The sequence below is a fragment of the Papaver somniferum genome, chromosome 3 (genome assembly GCF_003573695.1).
Source record: "Papaver somniferum cultivar HN1 chromosome 3, ASM357369v1, whole genome shotgun sequence".
Taxonomy (NCBI): Eukaryota; Viridiplantae; Streptophyta; class Magnoliopsida; order Ranunculales; family Papaveraceae; genus Papaver; species Papaver somniferum.
The window spans coordinates 182274174-182286308 of record NC_039360.1 but is presented as its reverse complement, the minus strand read 5'-3'; the positions used below and the strand labels follow the sequence as shown (position 1 = coordinate 182286308).

The following is a 12135-nucleotide window of genomic DNA, read 5'->3' as shown; positions in this document are numbered from 1 at the left end:
TCCTACTTATTTTTTTGAAAATTTATCCAATCTCCAAATCGGACTGGAAGCACTAAAACAAAATCATATGCGGAGCACGTGTAGTTAGTCGGTAAACCAAAAAAGAAAAAAGCACACGACATCTAAAAAGAAAAAAGAGGCATGTCGCAGAATACTTAGATGCCAGCAAGTTACACTTCCCAACTTCTGTCTCCCACACACTGTATAAAAGACATTAGTTACTCCCCCAATTTCATCTTCGAAACTTTCTTCACTTTCCTAAATCTCTCTCTTTTTTTTTCTTCTTCTATCTCCTCTCCTCCCTCTATTTTCACTCTCCTCTCTCAAACCTCACAAAGTTAGGTTTTATCAAAGCTCTCCTCCGATCAATCTTGTCGTGGTTTATGAGGTAAAAACCCTAATTTATGTTTAATCTTCATTTTCTTTCTTGTTCGTTTTATTTATCTCTCTTGATTTTAGATCTGTTACGGGTTTTAAAATGAAACCCTAAAATCTTTAAAAGAAATTTATCAGGAAAATATTGGATTCCGTTTTGATCTGTTCATATGATTGTTATGTTGTCCTATGTTTTTTATTCCTGGATTTGTTTTTTATCTAGGGTTTTCGATTTTAGATTGGAGTTTTCTTTCCTTGTTTTTCTTTAGGTTTTTAGAGTTATGGGATTGTTATAACTGGTAGAAAGATTGTTTTTTTTTTTTTTTTTTTTTTGGCTATTTAAGAATCTAACCTGTGTAAATTTTGCTTTTTTTCTTTCTTATTTGGTAGCAGCTCGAAGGAGAGACCCACTCTTGGGTATGTGAAATTTAGTCAATTCAGTTTTTGTACACCTGTTTATTATATCTTAGATTCATATTTGGGAAACTAGTTTACTTCGTGTTTTTAATGTTTTTCTAATTAAGGAGGTTTGTAATTGTCGATTATTGTGTGTTGCTATTCAGTGGTACGCGGATTAAGACCCGCAAACGGAATATTGCAGCGCCTCTGGACCCTGCAACATTTGCAGATGCAGTGGTCCAGATATATCTGGATAATGCCGGCGATCTTGTAGGTTCCTCTTTTCTTCAATGTTGCATGTTTTTCTTTAATTGTAGAAAGTTTTGTGTTCTAATATATGCCTTGGTATTGCACTTTATATCTGACCTAGATTTTGTATTCACAGGAGCTTGTTGCTAAGAACATCGAATCTTCAGACCTTAACTTTTCAAGATACGGTGACACATTTTTTGAGGTAACATTCCTATTACCCTGAGAATTTTCCATTATTGGTACTACTTGTGGTGGAAATCTTTAGTTCCGATAACTCAGCCACTATTTGCGGTCCCAGAGTTATACTGAGTTTTTCTGGCATCAGGTAATATTCACTGGAGGGCGTACTCAACCTGGCACAACAAAGCCTGATGAAGGGGAGCGTCACACTGCGTCTGTTCTAGATTGTGAGCCAACACGTGAAGCTATTTTGCCATCTGTGCTCTACATACAAAAGATTTTGCGTAGGAGGCCTTTCCTCATCAAAAATCTCGAAAATGTCATGCGAAGATTTCTCCAGTCACTGGAGCTCTTTGAGGAGAATGAAAGGAAGAAACTTGCAATTTTTACAGCCCTTACCTTCTCCCAGAAGCTGTCAGGTCTTCCACCGGACACAGTGTTTCAGCCACTGCTCAAGGGTAATCTTGTGGCAAAGGGGATAGTCCTTTCTTTCATCACAGATTTCTTTAAGGAATATTTGATTGATAACAACCTGGATGACCTTATTTCGCTTCTGAAGCGAGGGAAAATGGACGATAATCTTCTCGAGTTTTTCCCTACTGCAAAACGTTCTGCCGAAGGGTTTTCTGAACATTTCACGTAAGTAGTTACTTGAGATGATGCAAATACTGATACGGTGAGCCGTATAAATATTATTCCGATCTTTAAAATACTGAGAGTTTATTAATATCGCTGTTGCATGCTATAGACTTTGATAGATGTTTGGTTGACTTGTTTTGGTAGTTAAAGTTGAAACAGTATAAATCTTTCAAGAATGATTTTTTTTGGTCTCACTTCTTTATTGCCATTTGGTAAGTCCTGCCTGAACTTGTGTTTATTAGGAGTAGGCTACGGGTATGTTCATCACCTCCTCAGTCATCCCATGTAGTCTTTTTTAACATTTTGCTTCAAATTTTTTGATTAGTGAATTATTTTATGACAAGGAGAACTTTTTGATTAGTGATTATTCTATGACAAGGAGAACAGTTCCAGTTTGCGGTTTCTATTTTGAATGTTGGAAACATTAATTGTTCATTCTACTTCACTGGATGTGAAGTTGACATCTATGCGTTTGTCACTGTTGCTTGTCTTTCAGCAAGGAAGGGATGTTAGATTTGGTTGACTACAACGCGAAGAAGATGTTTGATGTCAAACTGAAGGAGATGAAATCTGCATTGACAACTCAGATAGCAGAGGAGACTGAGATATCCGAGGTCATTGAAACTGTTAAACAACGGGTTAAGGATGCTAATTTGCCTGATTTTGAAGTTGTTCGCATTTTATGGGATGTGTTGATGGATGCTGTACAGTGGTCTGGGAAAAACCAGCAGCAGAATGCTAATGCAGCTCTTCGCCAGGTATATTTTTGTGGCTATGTTCTTATTGTCCTTTAATAAAACCACTTGGAAACTTGATGTTCTACTTTGGTTGCAAGTGTTAATTTTAGTATTCTTGGATGATCGAGTGTTACATCTCAGGATGATGTTACTAAGATGAAACTTGCATGCAGTTTTATGTCTGCTATTTTCTTACAAAATTCTTTGTATGCTGAATTTTCTTTCATGAGCTTGATCGTTGGATTTGTCGTTATTTCCTATTTTGCACTGCCGGTTTTAATTGGTCGCAATATGTTTCATTTTCTCGTTACAGGTAAAAACATGGGCAAAGCTTTTGAACGCCTTTTGTACCAACGGAAAGCTGGAGCTTGAATTAATCTACAAAGTCCAAATTCAATGCTACGAAGACACCAAACTGATGAAGTTATTCCCTGAAATTGTTCGAAACCTCTATGACCAGGACGTTCTTGCAGAAGACACGATTCTTCATTGGTTCCGCAAAGGATCAAACCCCAAGGGCAGGTGAGCAGTTGAGACATCACTGTGCTCGAAAACTCATAATCTTTGTTTAAACTGTTTGAATCTGTGTATGCGTGAAACTCTGCCTTGATCGGTTTCAGTGTCATTGATTTGGTTTCCGTTGTTGCAGACAAAGCTTTGTGAAAGCTTTGGAACCATTTGTTAATTGGCTGGAGGAGGCTGAAGAAGAAGAATAAGTGCAGGAGATGGTGCTGACCTTGGAGGTTACCTTTAAAGCCCCCAACCAATCTCTCTCACCAAATGAGGATTGGAATGTAGTCTCAACCTCCCCTCCCTGCCCTTATGGCTTGTTATGAGTATAACAAACTTTTATTTCCGTATCTAGTTCACAACTTAATGGCGTGCTGTCGATGATGACGAAACTTGTGATTGTTTATCTTATTTGCGGAATAAATTTTACTAATTTTCTGTGTTTTATGTATTTGCAAAATTAGCCAGGTGAATTATAATTATCACAACTAGAACTTGATTAATCTTTTATGCTAGTCGGCAGTTTTGGTTACACTTATGTGGTGGTTGATAAAGTAACCAAGTATTGTCTGCTGTGTCTAGCTTCTTGTTTCCTATATTCTGTAAGGCCAGTTCTGGTCTTCCCATTCACCACCGGCTTATTTCATCTAATGGTGGTAGTACTTGTTTGCACTGCCTTGATCGCCTGTTGGTGTTGTCGATAGGTAAAATGCGAACTTAACTGTTGCCTGAGGTTGGCTTCGTGTAATAGTTTATTTGAGTGATAGTTCATACGGTCAGTATTATAATACATTCTTGCTCTACAGGAGATAGAGATTACCGATGAATGCATGATTTTTTGAAGACAATCATCGTGATGCAAATCAATTCGAGAAATCACTTCGTGTTGACGTCTTTGGTTTCAGAGTAAGTATAATGGACGAAATGACGATCACCTCACTCTGAGTCGAGTGTCTGTTTCCCATAGAACTGGAACAGGACATACCTGAGCGAATCAGAACCAAAACTTAAATAGGAAATCAAAGAACCGGTTTTTAGAGACACTAGTATCTTCTAGGTTGTCAATGTCAACTAGACTGGACAGGCAGTGTTTCTGAAGAAAGAAGAAGAAGAAGATGTTCAAAGACAAGAGCCCTGGTTTGAAGATTCTCTGGATTTGGACTTTTGGAACTGCTGCAGGTATTCTACTTTCTCTCCCTCTCCATCTCCCCAAGCATGTGAATTGTGAACCCACCAAATCTCATTCTCTTCTCCCTTCTCTACTTCTTTTTTCTTTTCCTTTCCAGTTTTAGTTACAAGTGTTATGAAAACGAGAATACAAGATATGGAGAAGTTCATGTACACTGAAGAACAACAACAGCCGCCTGTTAGTCCAACTGAACCGACGACATTCGTGGATGATGTGCCGAAGCAGGACTCGTCTTAGGTTGGGTTTCTATGTACTTCACCTGGTTGAATGAATTTGTGTGTTCCCTTTTATTAATAAACCAGCCTTCATTCAGTTCAATTTAGTTTCTTTTGTTTGCGAATTTTGAATATTTAGTTGCATTTTTATTTTGGGAGGATTTGTTATGTATTTCTAGTTGCGTGCGAATTGTTTGTGATTTGCCTCAATATGATTGTGTATTGTATGAGTTGATAGGAACTGAAACCGATTTCTTTCTAGTTTTTTAACCGCAACCCTAGACCTAAAATGTTCTCGCGGAGTTCTAGCGGCTAATTCTTGCGTTTACCAGCCTTAGAGACTCATTTAGTGTTAGATTTTGCTAATTTTTTGTGATACTACATCTCTTTTCATGGGATTCTAAATTTTGATGATGATGCTTTGCTGTACGTTCAAGTCAAGAGAAGAAAGATGTTCTTCATTAAGCTCAGATTCCAGTTTCTTGGCTGCTACTTCCATATCTTGCTTTACCTTGTTCTAAAGGTAAATTGCTGTTACCTTTTATTTTTTCTCAGTTCGCATGTGTCCTATGTTAATGGATATTCTGTGCTACCTGTCGAACCCTTCTAATTCAGAACCTAAACCCCTTTTGTATCACACTCTTTAAGTGTTCCACTTTTAACTTCTTGCAACCATACTTCACCCCTTCTCCTCTTTTCAGAAGCCAGAAAATCCTCACTTTGGCTCTTTGCGCAACTAAATTGCCCTAAAATTTCTTACCACTCTGAATACCTTCAGCATCTGTGCTTTACCTCATCCAAAGTACCAATAGTGATCCTTGCAGATTCATGACACCCCTGACCAATTTGTGCACCAACTGATAACTTAATACCAGTTCTTAGATCTTAGTACCTAATCCCTGACCATGACATCTCATTGGTCTGGTGAGGTTTCTCGCCTAACAGTATCCTTGGAAATGCCATGAACCTAGAGGATGGAAGGCCATTTGATTTCTCTGATGTTCCAACAGATAAGTTGGCTGCCTAGCAACACCTTGGCGTTTTTACATCGTTGGTGGCTTTTTTCTCAGGCCGACATCAAAGTCCCATCAACTAAGCGTGCCTTGTTTTTTTTATTAGGAGGATTCATGGTGGTTTTTCAGTTTGACAATTAGGTTTTGAGTATTTTCTGTTAAGGATGAGTTATATCATAAGTTGGTTTGTGTTATGCCTCATAAGAAGAGGAGCTTCTGGTGGTGGTTTATTTGTGATCAAGCTATGAGATCCAGCAGAAGATATCTATGAACTGGTACTTTCAGAAGCAGATTTAGAGGTAAGTACGCATGACCTTTCTCCTGAGCATATTGAGGGGCATAATTTTAGTCTAACTCATGGCATATTAGGGACAAAAGGTGGATTTTAATACACCTTTTAGAAGTGAGAATGACATGCTCTAAACGCATGTAAGCCTGTAAGGCCATAAGGGTTAGAACTTAGAATCAAGGGAAAATTACGGTTTAGTCCAAAAGTCAGTCCAAAAGTATGGTTTAGTCCAGTCCGAGTCAACTAGGTACAAATTAGTCCAAAATATGGGAAAGTACACTAATAACCTTATCATTTACAATGTAGTCCAAATATTTGCATTTTAGTCCAGTGACTTATGATGATGTCAGCAATTTTAATTAACATAAAAACAATTAAAAAACAATTTATCTTTTGAAACATTTGTCCAAAATTCGCAAACTTTATATATTCGGAAAGCTCTTTTCGGGAGCTACAAAAAGAGTACCTATATGACTATATAATTCACATTTTTTTTTTTAATTTACACTAATGTATAACCATGTAGACATCTGCAAAAATCCAGAAAATCCAACATCCTTGGTAGCCAACAACCACTCTAGTCTACACAGACTGACAAAACTATCAACCACGCCAAGCTCTAGTTGATTAATAGCCGGATTTGTAAAGGTTGGTTTAGCAGTTAACCTGTATCAAGGACAAAACAATAAAACATAAGAATTCGCAGCTTGAAAAAGAAGTGATTAACCTTGCACCAACAACCACATAAGAGACAAAGCAAGAAAATGAATAAAGCAAAAAGTTAATCAGTTACTGACTTAATCCCTTTGGGCCTAATCGCACAAACTTAATATGGCTTCAAAACATCCCAGTATTGTGATTTACTAAACAATCGCAATTCTAATACTTACACAGAATATGCAATATGTCCACGAAACGGGACAATGGTGTACAATTATGCACACATCTACAAAAACATAGAAATCCAACATACATACCCATAGAACAGTCCATATATCAATGAGACGGGACAATGATATACAACAATGTACACATCTTTAAAAAACTACAAAATCCAACATCCATACCCATAAAACATGTTGTATATCCAGAAGACGGGACAATTATGTACAACTATGTACACATCTACAAAAACATATATAATCCAACATCCATACATATTAGAACAACCATTAAGTAATAACGACATTAAGAAACCGAACATGCTCACCTAAAGAAGTTCAGATTCAGTTAAGTACAAGAAAATATTTTCATATCCAACTTCTAATGAAAGAAGTTTCTTTCAATCAAAACATGCGTACAACTATGTACACGTTAATAATCAACAGGTGTACAACCATATACACATTAACAATCGACAGGTGTACAACTATGTACACATTAAAATGCCCCTACAACTATCACATGCCAGCTAACAATAAAAGTGACACTTGGTGGGGAAAAAACTAACCTTGTTGCTGAACTCCGCCCATGAAGTCTCATTAATCCTCCATGAATCAAGATAGCTTCTACTCTTTGCATCTGTGATAAGCTTGTCTTCCCTAAAGTTAGATCCAATATTTTTCTTCCGCAACGTTTTCTCTACATATTGGGGCGCCACAAGGTCTCACTTTCATTCCTCATATCTAGGATCAGACTTTAAAAGTTGTTTAGAAGTAGTCCAGGAAGTAAGAACAGCCTTCCCGCCTCCACTCACTTGATCACTTGCTTCTGCAGTTAACTTATGAAAGCGGCCAACAAAGCTTGGAGATTGGGGAGCACAACCCTGGAAATTTCAAACACATTTTTACGTTGTAAAATCATCTAAAGTTTCACCTGCAGCAGCATCTTGCACAAAAAATATCCAGCAACTTATATACATAACGTCTATGTGAGTTCCTTGACGGGGCATAAAGCTCTTTACTAGTGTTTTCGTCCCATAAATATGTATGACCAATAGTAGGCCAGAAAAAAAGAAAGCATGACATTATTCACACTCTGAATTGGATCTATAAAGGGTGCATTATGATGTCACATGTAATTTCTGTCACACGTGTACAACAATGTACACTTATATTATAAGTGTACTAATATGTATACATGTAATTTTTGTCGTAACCAATAGTCAGGGACTCATAGCATCACTGCTTCGTCCAAGAAATGAAAAAGATTGTTCACTAAAATTTGATTAAGAGTCTTAGAGTGAGATATTATGCACACATGTAATTTTTGTCATATGTGTACAACAATGCACACTTAAATCATAGGTGTACCAATATGTACACATTTAATTTCTATCATACCAACAATCTGTAACTCTTCACTTGTAGACGTAGTTGAGCACTAATCAAGCTATACATGATTTTCTAAACCGATTTAAGTGACACTTTATTTTTTTGTTAACAAATACAAAACTTAGGTACATGATTAGAATGTCATGTGATATTTGTCACAATGAGAAATAATAATTTGAATTTCACTCACCAAAAGCAGATTTTGAGAAGTTCATCAAGGTTAGGATCAGATGACAGCTACTAGGAGACTATTATGGATTTTCATCTCAATTGATTTAGCTTGCTAAATCAATAGAATTATGACCCCACACATGAGGTGAAGTTACCAAGGGCGTAAAGGAAAAAAAATATATCGCTTAGTGCTAAATCTCATCTTTACATGGGAAGAATTACTTGATAAAATTAATTCCTTAGGTTGCTCAACGTAGAACCAAAATAATTCATAAGTCCCATTTTTCTTTTTGATTTCTTTTGATCAACATTCACTTCAAAAAATAAATCATCAAAAAGATGAACTGGAAATTAAATAAAATTATATCTGAAAACCTAATAATAACTAGAAATTAATGCATACATAAGATTATGCGATCTATATCCACCATCTTGATTTCTTTCACATGTGCACAACAATGTACACCTGTATTAAAAAGTGCACAACATTGTCCACTTGTATTACATGTGCGTTATTATGTACACATGTATTTTCTATCACATGTGTACAACAATGTACACTTATATTATAAATATACTAATATGTACATATGTAATTTCTATCACATGCGTACAACAATGTACACTTATATTATAAATGTACTAATATGCACACATGTAATTTCTATCATAACCAAGAGTTAGTGACTCATACTGATTCGACATCAAAGAAACGAAAAAGGATTGTTCACTAAAATTTCATCAAGAGTCCTAGAGTGGGCTATTATGTACACATGTCACTTCTGTCACATGTGTACAACAATGTGCACTTATATTATAGGTGTACAAATACGTACACATGTCATTTCTGTCACAACAAACAGTCAGTGACTCTTCAATAATAGTTAAGCACCAATCCAGGAATATATGATTTGATAAATCAATACAAGTGGCTCTTTATTTTGTATGCATACAAATGATAAGTCAAGACCAGAAGGTATCCCATATGACCAAATCTCAAAACCTACATTACTAACAGCAGTTTCCGATCTAGTATGCATAGTAATAATAAAAAGAGCGGCTTTCCAAACACCAGTAGTGGCTCAAGAAAGAAATCCAACATTTGGAAGTGAAGGATTAAATTTTACTAACCTGCTACTGTATATTTTTAAGAGAGTCTTCACCGCCCAATTAAACTGTAACAAAGACAGCAAGTAAGTGAAATGCAGAAACTATCCAAATTACAACAATAGATAGAATGATGATCAAAGAAGAGATTGTAGTTGCCAACATTAGTAGACTATTATATATTATCCTTTTGATCTCATGGATGCAAATCAGCAAGTCAAACCAACCTCTTGTATTTTCTAAAATCATTTTCACATTTTCACTGAACCTACTTAATCTTTACAATATCTTATGGATTGTTTTAAAAGCTCAATCTTTGTTAAAAGAAATCTGCCATGGATGCTGATTTATTTTTATTTTCTTTTTCCCACGGCTGCTGCTCTAGTTAGGGAAGATGTATCGACCTCGAAGAAGAGATCATAAAATGATGTCTCTGTTAATGAGGGATCCAAAGTCCAAACTGAGAACAACAAAAAAAATCCAATAGCAACTTCATAAAACTGAAATGAGAAATAGTTTTAAGGACAAAAAACAGATCATAAGATGTACTGATAAAGATTAAAAAAAATGTAAATGACATGAATCCCTTGGTCACTTATGAAAGCTTGACGCGATAACTAAACAAATGTTTAATGAAACCCTTCTAAAAGTTAATTAAACTTAAAGTAATTGGAACGAGTGGAAATAAAGATTTTTACTGGAGTAATGGAGATTAGAACTGTCAAAAGTATAAGCTCCCGGTTTAAAACATAAGACGTTATCATCAGCATTAAAAATCCAATGCATACCATATTCTCCTTTAATACTAGTTTAAAACATAAGATGAAATCATCAACAAAAAAACCCAATGCATAACATATGTATTTTCCCTTGATACTACTAGTCCAATGATGATGTATTTAAAATTTCCATTTGGTACCTTATATTTTGTGATACGAGAACCGAGATATGTCAAATTTAATTAGCATATGCTCACGGAGGATACAAGAAAAATCCAAAAAGGTCCAAAATAAGAAAAAAACTTTCCATTAACAAGAGCATAATCGAGTATATCCTACTGTGATTATAATTATAAATAAGGGCATTCGCTTAGAATTCTAATAGGAACATGTGGTTACTTAGACAAGGTGAAATTCTCTATTGACATGGATTCTTATTTAGCTATAATACTAGATGCAGGGAAGTAATACTACTCTAGATGACCAAATCAAAAAGATGGAAAATAAAGAATCGGTAAAAAAAGTCAAGCTCAAATAAAAAATTAAAATACAAACATTAAGAGGTTAGGTATGATTTGTGATTACCTGTTCATGTCTAAGATGGGACACATTCAGATGGTTTCCATTAACGGAGAACAAGTGCCTGGAGAGAGATCTCTGCATATATATATATATATATATATATATATATTATAATGACATAAGCATAGATCTATCTAATTACTAACTGATAAGAAACTCGAACTGAAATCAAAGTTAAAAATTCTGAAATCGACTTCGAAATCGATAAAATAATAATAGGGATCAACGGTAATTAGGTTTCCAAATCGCTTACCATGATGAAATCTTCAAATTAATTTGATGAATTAAATCTCATCAACTTTTCGCCTCAATTTCAAGTGACGACTATATAGGTTTTTTCAAGATGCATCGAATGTTTCTTTGATTATCATATTTAGTTTCAGAGATTTCATTTTCATGGAGATGACGAGATTAGGATTCAGATTTTTTTCTTCAGTCGGGAGATCTGTTTAAAATGAAATTAAGAAAATGGAAATTGTATCACGAGGAAGAAATAGCTTACGGGGTATTTTTGCCATCAAAAAAATTCAGATTTGGACTGAATCGTTCATAAATGGACTAACTCGTTTCAAATTTGACAAATTTGGATCTTTTAGTACCAGGCTTAAAAGGGCAGGACTAAAGCGTCCTAAGCCCAGTAACTTTGGGACTAAATGTAAATTTCTACTAGAATCAATGTATTTCAGCCACCAAGGAACCCATTCTCCATATGGTAATGGAGGTGTCAGCTGAACCTCCACAGCAGCAAATGGATACAACAGCAGCATCATCCCAAGCTCCAACCTGAAAGAATTAATCCCATGAAAATTTTGTGTATCACAGGAAAACAAACTAACCTACGGGCGTACTCTCTGAACCGGTAGACTAGACGAAGCTTCCTTTTTTTGATTGTCGGCTTTTAGTCTGTTTATAGTATTAGACTCGATCAGTTCTTTTTGTATCTTAGCCTGCCTTTTACTACTTATCTTGTTTTTGATAAGCACCGACTATGATATTAAGAAGCAGACAAAATTGCAGGGATATTATCAGTTTGAGGCTGAGTCCAGATGATACAAGATGGAGGACTTGACATGACTTGGTAAACTTTCAAGACTAGACGACGAGAAATGCAATGAAATCGTTGCATCGCTCAAGTAGAGCCTCTCCCTGCCTTGTGGATCAATAGTGAAAGAAAGCAACCCTGAGGATCTTATCTTCTTTAGCAAACCTATCAACACAATTTTAATAGAGGTCTCGAGAAAGACATAGTTACAACCAACACAATTTAATAGAGGTCTCGAGACATACTTAGTTACAACATTAGCATACCAGAAAGTAAAGGGACACAACACTGAAAGAGATTTTGAGCTTCCCAATTCATACCAGACTTTGGGTGAGTGCCATTGCAAGGTACCACCAGGTTATTGCAGTCATTAGTGATGCAAAAAGAAGTGATTTTAAGTTCTTGAATCCATTTCAATGCAGCATGGAGAATTTTTGTGCTCT

At 35.7% G+C, this 12135-nt stretch overlaps 1 protein-coding gene across 2 annotated transcripts; it reads left to right on the top strand.

Moving 5' to 3' along the window:
* The first annotated feature begins 233 nt into the window (after positions 1-233).
* LOC113358215 (basic leucine zipper and W2 domain-containing protein 2-like) lies at positions 234-3624 on the top strand. 2 transcript variants are annotated; one of them, XM_026601751.1, is made up of 8 exons: positions 234-388; positions 769-792; positions 939-1044; positions 1160-1228; positions 1352-1845; positions 2342-2603; positions 2896-3104; positions 3232-3624. In XM_026601751.1, exons 1-8 carry the CDS (start codon positions 384-386, stop codon positions 3296-3298), a joined length of 1236 nt encoding a protein of 411 aa, XP_026457536.1. In that variant the 5' UTR covers positions 234-383; the 3' UTR covers positions 3299-3624. The 2 variants fall into 2 exon arrangements, with proteins under 2 accessions (XP_026457536.1, XP_026457535.1); XM_026601750.1 differs by having other exon boundaries at positions 766-792.
* Positions 3625-12135: the final 8511 nt, after the last annotated feature.

What these genes read in the sequence shown, in the direction of transcription:
- LOC113358215 (XM_026601750.1), top strand. An exon ending in TGGATAATGCCGGCGATCTT is followed by an intron (nt 1,045 to 1,159) that starts GTAGGTTCCTCT and finishes TTGTATTCACAG; the next exon opens with GAGCTTGTTGCTAAGAACAT. An exon ending in ACGGTGACACATTTTTTGAG is followed by an intron (nt 1,229 to 1,351) that starts GTAACATTCCTA and finishes TTCTGGCATCAG; the next exon opens with GTAATATTCACTGGAGGGCG.